The sequence below is a fragment of the Phasianus colchicus genome, chromosome 15, assembly GCF_987193195.1.
Source record: "Phasianus colchicus chromosome 15, bPhaCol1.hap1.1, whole genome shotgun sequence".
Taxonomy (NCBI): domain Eukaryota; kingdom Metazoa; phylum Chordata; class Aves; order Galliformes; family Phasianidae; genus Phasianus; species Phasianus colchicus.
This window is the reverse complement of record NC_143450.1, coordinates 14,605,387-14,621,644: the sequence shown is the minus strand read 5'-3', so window position 1 is coordinate 14,621,644 and position 16,258 is coordinate 14,605,387. Positions and strand designations below refer to the sequence as shown.

Sequence of the window (16,258 nt, the reverse complement as noted above, 5' to 3'; positions counted from 1 at the left end):
TGCTGGGCCACCTCCACCACCACCCCACTGCTCACCACAGTGGGATCAACATCACCACCCTTCTCATTGCACCAGGCCCGCTCTGCACCCACTGCTGCCCCCTCAGGACACCCATGACTGTATTCTTCCCACTCTTCACATAAATTCCCAAATGATGAAGAAGCGAAACTGACACAAAGTGTTCCTCTCCCCCACACCCCATCCCACAGTGCTTTTGGTGAATAAATAAAGCAGAACAAATCTCCACGCATCCCCGTGAATCCCACAAACGCAGGTGGTGAGAGAAAACACAGAGACCTTTCTGAGCATCCCGAACGTCAGAGACGTGGCAGCAGTATTTTTTTAAGCTCTTTCCCTATTGCTGTAATGTTTTATGGTCGGGATTTCTCTGTGGCCCACATGAAACGGCCTGGCCCCCTCTGCTGGCCGCCAGCCCCAGCACCTCAGCACCCATCCAGCCCAGAAAGAAGTAACAAAACCCCAAAACAGACTCCATTTAAAGCAAAACGGGTCTTCTCCAAAACAAACCCAGAGCACAGGGGAGCTGTGCAGGTCTGTGAGCGCTGCTCACTGCTGGAAGAGGCAGAGGCTGCCATGGCTGAGGTGCCAGCTTCCAGTTGTGGGGTTGCTGGATCCTTTTGTGGGGCCACACTGATAGTTTGCAGTTTGGCACCACAAAAAGCATCGTGTGTAAAAGTTCCTTTGATTTGGTTCCAAAATAGCTGTTAGGTTTCAAGATCTGCTCCACAGCACATCCCCACCTAAGCACAGCAGAGGGGTCCAGGAGCAGCCATGGCCAGCCCAGCACTCCCTGCCCAGCAGACAAGCACTGGGCTCACAAATTACCTGGGCATTTGTTGCTAATGACTGTAACAAACAATTCAACAGCACGTGGGAAAGCCTTCCCCCCTTTCTCTTCCCCATCTCTTGACCAGCAAACCCAGTGACCCAGAAGGGAATTGGGACCTTCCTGGCAACAAAGGAACTCTTAAATCTCAATTGCTTTCTGCAGAGCAAAGGAAAAGCTCCTTGACCATTTAATCACACCAGCAGTGCCCTCTGCATGGGCCCAGCAACCCGCAGCCCACAGAGCCAAGGGGCTGTGCTTCAGAGGGCAGGAAATCAATTTGTCCATCAGTCTCCAAGGAGCTGAAAGCAGCCCTGGTGTGGCCAATGTGGTTGGGTTCCAAGGCACACAGGACACCCACAGCCTTCCTCCTGACAGCCCGCTGGTGCCACTGCAGCAGCACACTGCAGAGAAGCATTGCTGATGTATTTCCGAGGCCATCACATGTCTTAAGGGGAGAAAAAACAAACCAACCAAGAACACACATCTTTTTTTGTGTTTTAAGTATGGGCAAATACTGAGCATCCTGCTGTGATTCATATCCAGGACGTTAGGAAAATGTCAGACGTTTGCCTGCAGTGCTCCTGCATGTAACACTCAGGCTGGGTTTTCTCTTTAAAAGCAGAACTGAACGATCTGCTGCTCACGGGGCTTTGTAACAGACTCCTGCATTCCCAACCACCAAAGCACTGCACATCTTTCACCCATCTTTCACTACTTCTGTAGGGAAAAAAAACAACAGAGAAATTTGGAAGTGCCTCAGCCCAGAGTCATTCATGCCATCAGTGTGACAGCACAGCACTCACTGAGTCTTGCTATAAATGAGATTCCTTTACAAACGAATCTAAGCTGTTTATTGTTTCCAAGGAGCATGCACTTCCACAGCAGAACAGGAAGTTTTGACAGTTTAAGAAGTTCATTAAACTCTGGGAGGAAATCTAAACAATCAGCGACAGCTTTCATACGGCAAAGCAGTGCCGGAGATGTCTCTCCCTCCTCACAGCAGAGAGGCTGCAGCTTTTAATTATCACACTTGCATTAAGCCGCAGTGATTTTGTTACTGCTTCTAAATTGTTTTGGCCCAACACCCGGTGCTCACAACCGAGCAAAGCTGTTCACTCTGCTGTTCATACAGCTGAGGGTCCAAACCTCCAACTCCTTGATCTGTACGCAGGCCATAGCGAGGCGGTGGAAGAAATCAATAGCCCCCAGCACAAGGCAGGAATTCAGCTTGGAGAAACATTTTTACATGGTATAGGTGAATATAGAGCTGGCAGCTCCCAGGCAGTGCAGCGTGGCTGTGCTGATCCCTCTGCACTTACCTGGTGGGCACATGCAGTCTGACGGAGCCTCTCTCGCCGTCCGCAGCTTCGCGAGTCCTTCGCCCAGCTTCTGTTTGGAGAAGGAATAAAAACAGCCATTTAGGGAACACGTTCTATCTCAGAGCATGCTGTGTGTGCATACCAACAGCCCAAGCATCCAGCGCCCTTCCTTTGAGGGAGAGGCGATGGTTTCACCCTGCTGTGTTTAGTTTTGCAAGACAAAGCGTAGAGCAGCACACAATGTATTGAATGTTTCAGGCAATGACCCCCATTCTGCAAATCCCAAGGTCACCTGGGCCAAGCCCCATGGGCTGGGTTTGTGCACATGCATGGGACAGTTATCAGACCCAGGTTAGATATTATTAAGTTCCCTGTTGAGCTTTCTCAATGCTCAGTGCTTTCTCTTTGTTAGCAGAAGCAGTGCTGCAGAGAACCCTGCGCTGCTCCATTGGCCAAAGGCAAAGTGATGCAAATGCTGCTCTGCAACCAAGCACAGCAATGCAGGTCACCTAGCAGGGGATGCTCACACAATACCTGATGCTGCTAATTTTGTATTTGTACTCAAGCTATGTGAAGCACTATGGTCCTCCTTAGGAGAGGGGTGGGGGGGTGATGGGCAGATGCTGTGGTGCTCACACACCCCCAGGTCCACCTGAAGACCAACACATTGCCATTGTAAGGCGAAGAAGTGATCGGCGGGACTACTAAAACATGTATAAATTCCCCAAATCTGCCCACGTGGCGTATTGCAGACAGATGTGAGCACATTCTGCCTGCTCTCTAAGCCAACCGAAATGTTCGTGCCTGCATTTAGGGCAGTGCCAAGCTGGAGTTAATGAGTCCTGATGACAGGTAAGTTATGTGAGCTCAGGCACAGTGCTCGTGGCTGGGGTAGCCCTGCAAGACTAAGGGCAAGTCCTCTTCACCCACAGTCATTACTCTCCGAGTCCTTTCGAATCCTCTGACTCACCCAAAGCATCTACCAGGAGAGCAACAGCAATCTGATAACTGGAGTCTCTACTCCAACATTTACAAGAGAGAAAACTCATGTTCTCATTGAGTTTGGGGTGCTCAGGCTTGATTTTTATCCAGCTGATGACCAAGTCTGTGTTCAAATATCTGATGACTGCAGACTGTTTGGGAATTCAGCTACCTGAGAGCTAGGTTCTGGTCCTTTATTCTGGAAATTGTTGAAATGCTGTTGCTGAAATGCTGTGCATCCTTTTCGAGCTGCTTGGATGTGATGCACAGAGATCCTGAAAGCATCCACGCGGTTTCACAGAGAAGCTGTCCTAAGGGAAGCATGACAGCAGCACACACGCTTTGCTTGAGAGAAAGCAGCAAAAAAGTGATCTAAAGAGACTTTTACGACATCCACTTAGAATCTAACAGAGCATCACTGGAATTTTATATGTTCTAAATTACTTGGATGGCGAAGGTGCTCGAGGAAAAGAGAAGCAGCTCTGCCATTCTTTCATTCTGCGGGCACTGCTGGGAACACCAGGGGAGAGCCTGCCCTGTCCTGGATGCTGGAAGGAGTCCTCTGTTTTCCCATTGAATTGTTCTCATCATGAAGCTGATTAATCTGGACACTCTCTGCCTACTGCAGACAATGAATCCTTTGTGAACAAAACGGTCCGGCTTTGTTTACAACAACTGGACACTCCTTCATCCCCACGTTAACTTTTTCACTCTGGTACAAATGTGACACGCTCCGAATTCAGGCTTTTGCTGTGGACGCAGTGGAGATGCCACCACATTTGGACAGCACTGCTGGGAAGGTTTTGGAGGCATCAGCCCAGAACCCTGCAGGGCTAAAGGAACACACGAGGGAAAGCAAAGGTCCTGCAACCCCAAAGCAGCCGTCTCTGTGCTGTTAGATGGATGCCCATCCAGAGCTAGAAGTTTGACTGCAGTTGTCCAAATTGGCTTTCATACCCTTAACTACACACTCACCCCTCCTTTATTACTTCCTATCCTCTCTTACTTGCCAAACACTTAAACGACACTCAAAGCAGTGCAAACCTTCATGTTTGCACTGCGCCTGCAGCTCTTCCATACATTGCACCCGCAGACCCCAGGAGCAGCACAGGCAGTAACTGCATGCGCAGTGACGGAGAACAAAGTACGAGGGGTCGTGCACAGACAGCATATGGAGCTTTGGTTTCACTTCTGAAATACTGTGGTAAACTTCAAAGAAGGACCAGAATGGAGTTTAACAAAAAAAAAAAAACTGACCCCAGGCATCGGCTGATGTTTGTGGCCATGGAAATATTCCCTCTCTCCCCAGAAACTCCCAAGCACAGAAGGACAGATGCTGCCCAGTGAGAGCCTTATGTAACGAAGAGGAATGTGACCACGATACAGATGTGTTCTCGACCTTTATCATAAATGAATAAGCTCGTTTACAGTGGTGATTAATAGAGAGAGCGATGGCTCCCATGCATTCCTTGCATCTGTTACCCATGATTTCGGTATTGACAAAAGTTTGGTCATACTGAACGTTTCAACAAGCTCGCTCTTGCATTAGAAGCCCAATTATGTGGTTTTGCTTTATTTTCCCCTGCACAATCTCCACTCGAGCGCTCCCAGTACAAAACAAGCTTTCCACACTTAACTAAATCTCAGCAAGAGGCTGCACATGATCTTAGGCAGTGCCACAGAAACCATTCCCATTGCTAAGCACATTTATTGGCGTAATTGGAACAGAACCACGGCCACGGCCGGCAGGCTGGTTCCTGCCTGCTGAAAAGACGTTAACTAGATTTTGTGATTACGCCTCACAAGCACCCCTCTGTTCTGGCATTCAGGGCTTTCACACACGCACATTTTTTTTTTTGCATTCCCCGTGATCGAGACCCATCACAGAGACCCGGGGAGCGGCGGTGTCCCAGCCCAGCTTCGCCCGGAGGTTCGCTTACAGAGAGGAACCCCGGGCGGAGAGCCGCTCGTTAATAGGAGGAACGTGTCAGCACAGAAAGCTGTAGCGGTGGATTTCAGAGCTCTCGGAGCCGGGAGGTGGGGACGCAGACGGGCGCTGCTCCGCCGCGCAGTTCAGCACCGCCGCAGCACGCGGAGCGCAGAGGCGCGGATCCCGTCCGCGAATTTCTGACGAAGGAATTCCAGCCCGTTGCGCCCGGAGATAAACGGCACTTCGGTACTCGGATCACCTTTGCCGGTGAACAGAACGAGGGGGAAAGCGGCAGGGTCTCGCGCGTTAAACCTTTCCAAAGTGCAGTGAAAACGAGGGGGGAAGAAAGTTCGGCGAGAGGGAAAAAGCAGCCGGGAAGGGAGGCGGCCGCCGGGGAGCCCCGAGCTGCGCCCCGCCGCACTCACCTCGCGCAGGAGCTGCTCCACGCGGGGCTGCAGCGCGTCCAGCAGCGGCCCGGGGCCGGCGGCGCCGCGCTCCTCCAGGGCGGCCAGGCGGCCCTGCAGCTCGGCGGTCTTAGCGCCCAGCAGCAGGCACACGGCCACGGCGGTGAGCGAGAGGAGCAGGCACAGCGCGGAGGTGGCGGTGCCCGCCGAGCCGCTGCCGCCCGCGCTCATCGCGCCGCGATCGGACCCGCTCGGCTGCCGGCCGCCTCCCGCCGGCGGCTCATCCAGCGCCCGCCCCGCCGCCGAAATGGGGCCGGCAGCTGCGGAGCGGCCGCTCTCCTCCGCTCTCGCCTCGCCGGCCCGGGTCTTAAACGGAGGAAGCGGGGGGTGGCGGCTCTCCCCTCCCCGCGCCGGGGACGGGGGGGATGCTCCTAGAGCGGCCCGCCGTCCCCCGGGGGGATTACGCGGAGCAGATCCCACCCCCGCCGCCCTGCTCTGCCCTGCCCTGCCCGCCGCCGGCCCCCCGCGGGGAGCGCTCCCAGCCCGGGCCGGGCGGTGCGGGGCGCTGGGAGCTCCTCACGGCCGGGCCGCCCCGCTCCGATCCCAGCCGCTCCGCGCGGGGACGGCGCCCTCCAGCGGTGCTGCCCGCGGCGGCACCGCGACTGAGCGAGAGCTGCGAGAGCGCTGGGCTGCTTCCTCCCACACTTCTTATTTTATTCTATTTAGCGGGGAGCCTTTAAATAAGAGAAGTTCTGCTCCTATATAAACACTGAACACCTCCAGACTTGGCCAGAGGACCGCTTTCTCTGTTTCAGATTGCATCACACCAACTCTTGACTCATCTATAAAGCATCATCAGATAAAACTCAGCTCATATGCTGCAAACACAAATTAGCAAAAGCTACAAGTACTGCTTCAGCACGAGTACACAACCTTTCAAATTCTGATAGTGCTGTTTTACAGTTAGTTTTATTGATAGAGCAGCGTATATATTTTTCTTTCTCATCTGCCTTTGATTTGCATTACTTATGCTGATATGCTCAGCCAAGCGCCTGCTTTGCACCTGAGGAATGTGCGGGACAGAAAGCAGCGTGGGAGGATTCACACTGTCCTTCTCAATCCCACCACATTCACTGCTGACCGGGTCGAAACCATTCAGTTCCATCTTGCAAAGGAGAAACAATGATACGAGCAACCCAGGAAGGGGGTCTGGATGAAGGCACAGCACCAAGCTCAGGAGGTGGCACTGCTTACAGAAGATAAGCTTTCAAAGCCTCCTCCCAGCTACAGCGTAACTGATAGGCATGTCTGGAGCCTCTTGCAAATTCAGACTGCCCCACATATTTGTGGAACAGACATCAGTTTCAAATCTTACTGAGCTTTAGGACATACACATGCAAACACAAAACCTGAACTCAGTCTCCTGTGAAGCTGACACAGTTTGCTGTTTCTCTCAAGATAAGACTTGCATGCTAAAGCCTGCAATAAATGGCTAAAACTTGCATACTACATCCAGAGTGGTAGACAGCCAAGATGAGTCCTACCCACCTGCCCAGTAAGCCCTCCACACTGTGCCAACGAGTGAGAGCTAGACCAAGAAAACAGCTATTCAGATGTGGAAGGGCAAAAGCTACCCAAGAAAATAAAGCAGCACCACTCAGGCCCTGTGTTCAGGAGTTACAACCCAGGACCCATCCTCATCCTTCCTCTATGACAGGCTGATCAGTGTTTCCCAAAGTTACTAGTTCTTCATTGCAGATTGAGCTCCACAGAAATATGTATTTGAAGACTTCAGGACCATCTGGTAACCACTGCAAGAGAAGGGCCTAAAGATGCCACAACAAATTCAAGGCCTACGAACATCTCTGCCAAAAAAATGAGATGTTTAATAGCTGCACCTTCCGAAGAAGTGGGTTAAGTTTCAAAGAGAAAACAGTTTTCAAAAATGAAAATTACTTTTATTTTTCACTTCGATATCCATAATCAAGACTACAACTGCTCAACAAGATAAACATGACAGTTTACAAAACAAAAGTATTTACAGACTTAACTGTACAAAATAACTTAAAAGTTTACAAAAGTTTCATGCAACCTTTGTTGACTGACACAGTCTAGGAAATCTCCTTGGAGAAGCATAGAAGACATTTGAATTCATTTATTTTTTTAATGGGTCAAAAAAAGGATGCTGCAAGGCTTCATCGAGAGTAATTCTTTTGGCTGGATCATACTCCAGCATCCTGCGAACGAGGTCAAACAGACTTTGATGATCTGTGTCTTGGCAATGCATGAATTCCTAGAAAAACAAACAAAGTATTTAAAAGCTCTTTCACATTTGTGAATCCAACAGAATGTCATGGTTTTATGCTTCTTGTCACTCCGTGACAAAAGATAATCAAAACCTGCTCTCCTACCTTTAAAGGCTTACAGCGCCGCCTGACGTACCGGCCTGCAGAACTGTGTTCATCCCAGTCCAACTGGTTATGGTGAAAATAGTGCTTTCTGTGTGACAAGGAAAAGATGCTGTCACTGTTAGGACTGTTCCCAACTGCTTACACTCAGCTAAAGCTGACACAATCTCTCACAACAGACCAGCAGCTAACAAGCCTGCAAGTCTTAACTGGAACATTTAAAATTTCTTTTACAAGAGGAATATATAAGGCAACTTACTCCTTCTGTCATGTACATACCTGGATTTCTTGATCATATGAGCTGGCAGAGGCCCCAGTATTCTTTCCATCATTGCCAAGTGTTCTTTACTATCATGTGTCTGTGTTAAAAAAAAAAAAAAAAGCAACATTTGCCAAAGTATCACTGCAGCATCTTTAGATTCCAACTGTTTTGCACGATCTTATCTCTGTAATACTCATATCTTGTAAGGTTAAGCCTTTTAAACTAAACGTTGAGTATACGGCATTACAAGATCAAAGTCAGGAATCTGTAACAAAAACGTTCCACTTAACTTTACATGCATACCTGAAACACTGTAAATCCCAGGTAATACTCAATTAGAATACAGCCAATACTCCAAACATCACACGGTTGCGACCATCCCAGTGCTGCAAAACATGCAAAGTTTCTTTCACTTTTTAATATATTCTTAAAATCTGCAATCCACTGAAGAATACATCCAGTTTTTATGCATCATCTGATGCCTGCCTTTCCCATTCGCAACCCTCCCCACCCTATTTGGTAAGGAGAAGGAGGGATGTGTCTCAAGTTCAAGAAATTTTTCCTTCTACTTCAGACTTTCAAAAAGTCACCACCTGTAAGAGATGGCTCAACTGTGAGAACCATCAGCCACCCCTCCAGTTTACTAAATAACAGCATCAGGATGAATTGGTTATCTGTCAGGAAGTTTGGAGGCTTCCACTGACCTAAGATGACCTCAGGAGCCCTGTAATGTCTTGTGGACACCAAAGTGCTGTGATGTTCATCATCAAAAGTTGCGCTTCCAAAATCAACCACCTTTATGTCTGTGTTCTTTAAGGTGCGTTCATCTCGCTTCTGTAAAAGAATCCAAGTGCTATTTGTTATTATTTTTAAAAGCATACTCATGCAAAAGATATCACATTATCAATTTTCAGAATTCCAGTTAACATAATTGTGCTAAAAAGGAAACTTCAGATGAAGACAGAGTTGCAATGGTGAGAGAAAAAGCGCACACTTACCATTTTTGCGTTGTACTTCACTATGTAATCAGACTCCACAAACAAAATATTTTCAGGCTTTAAGTCTGTATGAGTTAATTTATTATGATGTAAAACTGTAAGAAACAAAGGAAAAATATCCCATAATTAACAGATTAATTTACCAAAGTGAAAAGAAGAGAGAACATAAACATGTTTGATAACAGTAATCAGGTTTACTTACAGTTTATAGATTGGCAGATTTGGTAAGCCATATTTCTAATGTCATTAATATGAAATGGCAGAAAGCTGTTTTCCTTAATGAAATCATAGGTGCTAAGTCCAAGCAGCTCAAAAACAATGCAAACATGGCCATGATGATCAAACCATTCCAGCATTTGGACACAGCGGCTTAAAAAAAGAAAAAAATATATAAACACACAAACTCATTCCTTGTTGCATTCTTAGTATGCTTCTCTATGTCCATACTTACAAAGTGCTGCTGGGATCCATGGTATTCAAGTGTTCCAACACCTGTATTTCTGAGCGGGCTGCCTCTCGGTATCTACCAACATTTTTCACTATTTTAACTGCTACATGCATTCCTCTCCTTCAAAATACAGAGAAATAGCACAAACAAAACCGGTTATTATTAAACATCTCCAGGGCCAAAGCAGCCTAGTTATAATAAAATGAACAAAAAAAAAAATCAAAGGTCACAGATGATTACAAGCTGGATTAGGGGAAATGTGAACAAATTCCAAAGGAAAGCTAGGTATTACTTTTTTTTTTTGAAGTAGAAACAGTTCTTCCTAAGCTCATACACCCACAGCATACACTAACATTAACTATTTCTCAGTCTTACACAGCTGATTTACTTTGAATAAACATCAGGAACCCACCCAAAAGATGACACAAAAACCTGCAAAGATCTCTTCTGAGAAGACAACTGCAAGAATTTGTCCATTTTTTTGGCAGCTTACGTAACTTGTTCCAGCTCTCAGTGCTCCTAAAGGCATCAGTACATTTATTTTATTGCAGTAATTCATTTCATTAAGTTTGTATCCTGAATATTTTGTGCTTGTACGAACAGATCTGCACTCAGTAGCACACTGAAATGCTAAGGATATTACTCCGAGGAACACAGCAACACTAAGCCCACTCTATCCTATTCTCTCACTGACAATTTTAAACCGTCTCTATACTTAGGAATACTTCCTGCCTTCACATGATTTCAAGCTCCAGTAATTAGTGATTTGCACTATGCACTTAGTTTGTAACGAAATACACACGCACACAGAGGATTATTTTTTAAATAAATCCCCTCAGGGCAGATGTTTCTCAAGAAGAATGTGGCAAAGAAAATTTACTGTTAAGGACAGATTTCTCAAAAACAAAGAGAAAAAGCAAAAATATTTCTTTATATGCCATCTTATATGAAGTCAATACCATGCAAGGGCTGTCACAGAGCAAAAGGAGAAACAAAAAACCCTTTAATTTCCAAACTAAGCAGCACCTTATGGCATGAGGGGCACTTACTGACACTTACATATCATGATCTATGCACTCCACCACTTTTCCAAAAGCGCCTTCTCCTAAAGTCGCAACAATTTCATCTAAAAAGAACAAACCAAAGTCAGAATTATGTAACTACTTAGGTAAGAATGAATATTACTAATGCAGATTTTAAAATGTGCCATTACAAAAAGCATAATTACTTTAAATCTCAGCAACAGAACGTGTTATTTTATTGGACAGGCGTCATGAAAACAGTTAGCCAAAAAAAACCCTATCTCTTGCTCTAATCTCAGAACTCAAGTTCATTTACTACTTGCAACTTTTTGAATGCAGTACTTAAAACTCTACAGAAAAGAAGATATGCAAAAAAACAAAAGCACGAAAAAAACAAACAGAACAAAAAGAGTAATGAAGATTTCCTCAGCCCCCCTCCTCTGACATACTATTCTAAACAGACTTTTTTGCTGAAAAGTTTTTTAAAAAAAGTGTTGAAAAATGTTCTATACATCTTGCTCTTAGAACGTCTCCACTTTCACAGATCAGGTGACCCTCCTCATCATCCTCTACACTCCTGGATCTTTTCCTTCGGTGACTCTTCTGGAAACGGCACCAAGATCGTCCAGCCAATCAATATATCAGAGTGAATTCAGGGCAGAATACGCAATTCATTCAGCGGGGAGATATTCAGGCATTCAGTAACGCACCAGGCCACGAACAGTTGGCAGGAGCAATTTCAAATTCAGTCCCCAGAAATTCACAGGGCACAGTTTATGTTACAGAAGAAAAACATGGCAAGGAACAGATTTTCAGATAAATACTTAAAGTGATAAGGCAACAGAAAAAAACAACACAATTTTGACTCTCAAACAGTGGCTTAATTGAAAACAGATTAAGTATGCAATGTCACTATTTCTAATACTTTGCTATCATACAGCAAAAAGCAATATTTGTTTACATAGCTAAGCTTACAGTCAGATGAAACGTCTTTATTTTTAAAACGTACAATTCTTCTCATCTAAATATTAAAGACTATCAAGTAATTTTACTTCCCTTATAGATAAAGAGTGAAGAAAAATTACTTTCAAGCTACTGGTCTGCATGGCATAATCTACTACAACCTGCTGTTTGTATAGCAGGAACATGACATAAAATGCTCAGAGCTAAGATTTACCAGCAAGCATTGTGCCCATCATGAGAAATTCACAGTGTGCCTTCTATGAAGGCAAGCAGCAAGTTATCATATATCTTCAGTGAGACATTAGCTGCCATTGGCCAGGCACATGGCTTAGTAAAGTTTCCTGAAATCAGGTGTAGAATTGTGCAGCTTCTTCTCATCAGTTTACCAGACATGCATGTTCCATACACCCAATTAGGTTTACTTTTAAAAGGCATTTTATTTCAATTGCTTTTAATAATAAGATGGATGGCATCTCACAGTCTACCTGAAAACCAGACAGTTCACTATGCTGCAAGACTAAAGGGATGACTGCACTGTACAACAGCATAGTTATGTGCCTTTGTTTTCAAGGTAACATTTCTCAAAATAATCGCAGAGCTGTGGCTACTTGCTACCTCCATACCCAGTGTGCAGTTACTGCTGGCCCCCCCAACAACCCCATCCAAAACTTGTAACTAAGAACATACTCATACCCTCACAAATGGATTCAACTACAAATCCTTCAGTAATAAAATGTTCCCCAAAGTACTGTGATCAGGAATTGAAGTTCTAGCAGTCACTTAAGAAGTCTATTGTCACTAATTCATTAATAATAAAGTTAAAAATTACTCATACCGAATGTGATTGGTGACTGGAGCAATGATGTCTCTTATGCTTCCTTTTATGACTACTTTTCCTGCTCCGACCAGAGGATTTGCTATAGTGATGATGGTGACTCTTTTCATAGTCTCTGTGATAATGCCTGTGGTCATATACTTCACAGAAGTCATTTCTGTACTCCTCAACATATCTCCGGTCATGATGGTCTCTTTCATTTATGGCTCTATCGTCCAAATAATGACTGAAAATATATTTTAAGTGAATGTTCTCCACTTCAAAAACTTGCGGTTCCAACAAGATAAGTGATTGAACTGAGTTACACAGCATCCGTCTTTACACCAAAGAACTTTTCTAATTAACTCCCTCCTCAAAAGAAGTGGAGCTTTTCACGTTACTTTATTAGGAACTAATGACATTGTCAGTCTCAAATACATAGTAGCCATCCACAGGAACAATAAATACATCATCAGTTCAGTTTGCATAGTAAGAAAGAAATCTGGCCTCAAAAAGGAGAGACACTTTCTAAAATACACCAAACAAATCAAGTTACAACCTCCAAAGTCACAGGATAAAATGCTCCTGCTACAACAATAACCCCCTTCTGTTCTTCCAAAGCTCCAAGTATTGAAAAGGAAAGACAGAACCTGGAGATTCTAAGATAAGCAGTATTATTCCTTAGTGCTCTACCTTCAACACTGAATACTTCAGAAAGTATCTGGATCAAGAATCTTCCGCTCAGAAAAAACAAAAGCCAAACAGCCTTAAAGCAGCAGAGGCAAGGAGCCCCAGCTGCTGTACATATACCCCTGCCAGCATTTTACAAGCATGACTATGAGCTCTTAAAAGAATTCCACAGGATCTTCTTCTCAAAGGAAAAACAGAAAAACACATCCTTCCAGGGAAAGCAGGGTGGAAGAAAAAGCAAACCACCTCCACATTATTAAGTGAAATCTAACTCATACTTACCATTTATTAAACAAACCTTATCTTCCCCTCCTTTTGTTCACATTAAAAGTAAGTAAACAGACACACTTGAAATTTAATACTGAATGTTTAACTGGCAATAGTGAACCAAACTAGTAACACTTACTGCTTTTATTAAAGAATTCTTATTTAATAATTTAAATATTGCATACAAACTACCTCTTAAGCTTGTCTTGAGTCAAACCTTAAGGAATTACCTGCTCTGCACATCTAGAAACTCTTATCCTGAACATGTATTTTAGATACAATAAGAAGTATTAGCACTACTCAATTCAGAGTCTTATACCTTTCTGAAACATGATTTGGTTTATAGTGCTTGCTTTCCTGTCCACTGCTGTGGGACCGTTTTCTGCGCTTACGGCTGCTGCTGTGCTTTCTCTGATCCCAGCTCCTCCTGTCATCCCACTCAGGGCAGTGGCTTTGTTTTGAATGACGCATCTGCTCCTGAAAAACACAACAAAAACAAACAAAAAACACAAACCAAACAAACAACACACACAAAAAAACACACAGAAGACAAAAGTGTTACATTGATATTTGTAGCTGTGAGTCCATGACTGCAGTTTGATCAAATGACAGAACTAGAAAACCATTTCCTCAATTCTTCTACCTCAGCTTCTCCCTCACATTATTGAGGTGAGCAGACATAGTTTTCCCATCCTAACACTGTTACGAAACACAAATCAAGGCTAAATGGGCCAACTCATCTTTGCTTAATAGTTCAAACACGTTATTAGAGCGTGTTTTAAATAAACTCTCAAGTGACTAAAAAGAATCATTTCCTTAAAGAGACTTCTCCTGGAGAGACCTTAACCTTCAAATATTCTGACAAACTGCAGATTTAGCTCTTCATACCATGGGTAAATAAGTTACTACATGAAAGCCACGTATGTGGGATGTGTTTGTTGGCCTCAAACACATCCCACAAACCTCTTTACACTGTTGGTTTTTTTGTTTTGTTTTTTAAGTAATCATACAGCGCATGTTGATAAATTAACCTAACTGAGGTACCAGGAGCCAAACCACAGTTTTTGAACTCTGCCAGCACACAAGTGCAGGTGCTCCACAATACAGCTGACTTGCCAACGACAAAACCCACCAACTTCTGTTGCTGGACGTTATATGCAGGAATTCGGTGTTCAAACAGGTACATGCACAGCTGAAAAAGAAAGCAAAGCACAGCTGTAGAATTAAGAGTCCATCAGGATCAATTGCACACATTTCATCTCCTTTAGCAAAAATAAGCTCACATACTTCTTTCAGTGTATTCTGAAAAACAAACTAAGTATTTTCACAGCACTGAGTGACAGCAAGAACAGAAGTTTAGAAATAACTGTAACATTAAAAAAAAAGGGCATTTCACTGTGCAAATTGTCACTAACAAAACTGGTTGCCTCTATACCAACTGGAGGCATAAAGAAGGGAATTTTTAGAACACACACATGGCAACCTGCTTCTGAAAAAGAAGCCTGCTAAGACACTTAACATTTCTGACAGGCTGGTAGTTAAAAAAATCGCTTGCTTGTTTTACAGAAATGTTTCAAATACTACAAAACTAAGTGACTGGACCATCTGAACCAGATTCAGCTCTCCTGAAAATCTTATTCACACTAGTAAGAAATTAAAACATTAATCCACCAATAAACATGCCTGAAGGGTCAAGACAGAAGTAAGATCTGTCAGTGCTTCGTTTCTTATTTTCTTACCCACCTCTATAGCCATTTTTCTCTATTTCCAACCTACATAACTCGAACTGTGAGGCACTCTCAGATTGCAGCTATTCTATTTTTGAGGTGGAAAGCATTCTGTTCCCCCAGCCAACTCTCTCACAGGTGAACTGAGGATTTTACTCCCTCCCATTTGGCAGCCTGCAATGAGGCCCTATAAAAGGGGCAAATATTAAATAAGATCCCCACAAAAGAGCCCTGCAGAGGGAGGGTGGGCATTTCCCACAGAACCCTCGAGAAAAGGTTTTGCTGAGGACAAACCGCTGATTAACTCTGGACTGAAGTGCAGTTAATAAAGGCAGAAGCTGGGTCTCCTGTCCTGAAGGGACCCGAGTAAAGGCTAATGAGCACATAACGAGCAAGTAATTGTTGCAGATTGTCGGAGAATCGACACGAGCGAGGTCCAATCTATTTCACAGCAGGATCCGCCTTAAGATTATTATTATTTTTTTTTCTTGCGCTCTTACGGACTCTAAATTTACGCACCGATGCCCTTACGTAACACCGACAGCTGACACGAACGCACGCCTTCCTATACAGCTCGCGGTCCCAACGCACCCCGCGGGCCGCCCTCACCCCCACACGGGGCCGTGCAGGCCGCGGCCCGCCGGCTCTGCGCACGCAGCATTTTCTCAGCGCCCCCCCCCCGCCAACTCGGCACGCACCGGGAGGTCACGGCTCCGCTCCGCCGGCACGGCCGAAGTCCGCCGCCCTCCGTACTCTGAACCCCAGCCGCGATTCCCCCGCTCCGCACTACGCAAAGCCCCACAGGAGCGCTGCCGGACCGCGGGCCGCCTCCCACCGCACCGCACCGCCCTCCCTCACGCTGCTCGCCCGGCCCTGCGGCCCCTCAACCCCCCACCAAACCCCTCCGCTCCAGCCTCCCTAGAAACAGTAAAGAGAGAGAGAAAAAAAGGAAAAAGAAAGAAAAAAAACAACCGAAGAATTAGGCCGCCTCCGTCACTTACAACTGAGAAAAAAAGGCGAGCGAGACCCGCGTCCGCCCTGCGCGCACCAACAAAATGGCGGCGGCAGCCGATGGCAGAGCGCTGCTCCTCCACCGCCCGCCTCGCTCCCGGAAGCGCTGCGCACTGACGTCACACGCACGGCACAGCGGCGGGAGGGGCCGTGGGCGGGAGGGG

General features: G+C 45.5%; 2 protein-coding genes across 3 annotated transcripts in view; both read right to left on the bottom strand.

Moving 5' to 3' along the window:
- The window catches only part of COL23A1 (collagen type XXIII alpha 1 chain), a 148,798-nt gene extending 143,097 nt beyond the window's left edge, over positions 1-5,701 (bottom strand). Inside the window, exons 1-2 of the mRNA XM_090151051.1 lie at positions 5,506-5,701; positions 2,170-2,239 (exon numbers count right to left, since the gene is read on the bottom strand). The gene's annotated coding sequence lies outside the window, so the exon portion shown is untranslated. The remainder of the gene's footprint in view (positions 1-2,169; positions 2,240-5,505) is intronic.
- A 1,719-nt stretch (positions 5,702-7,420) lies between these two features.
- Positions 7,421-16,225, bottom strand: CLK4 (CDC like kinase 4). 2 transcript variants are annotated; one of them, XM_031598345.2, is made up of 14 exons: positions 16,085-16,225; positions 14,489-14,548; positions 13,676-13,833; positions 12,421-12,646; positions 11,135-11,225; positions 10,660-10,726; positions 9,604-9,720; positions 9,355-9,521; positions 9,153-9,247; positions 8,859-8,988; positions 8,458-8,540; positions 8,172-8,251; positions 7,896-7,983; positions 7,421-7,777 (listed from the first exon to the last, which is right to left on the bottom strand). In XM_031598345.2, the coding sequence occupies exons 2-14, from the start codon at positions 14,540-14,542 to the stop codon at positions 7,640-7,642; spliced, it is 1,494 nt and encodes a 497-aa protein (XP_031454205.1). In that variant the 5' UTR covers positions 14,543-14,548; positions 16,085-16,225; the 3' UTR covers positions 7,421-7,639. The 2 variants fall into 2 exon arrangements, with proteins under 2 accessions (XP_031454205.1, XP_031454206.1); XM_031598346.2 differs by lacking the exon at positions 16,085-16,225 and adding an exon at positions 15,782-16,063.
- Between the last annotated feature and the right edge of the window lie 33 nt (positions 16,226-16,258).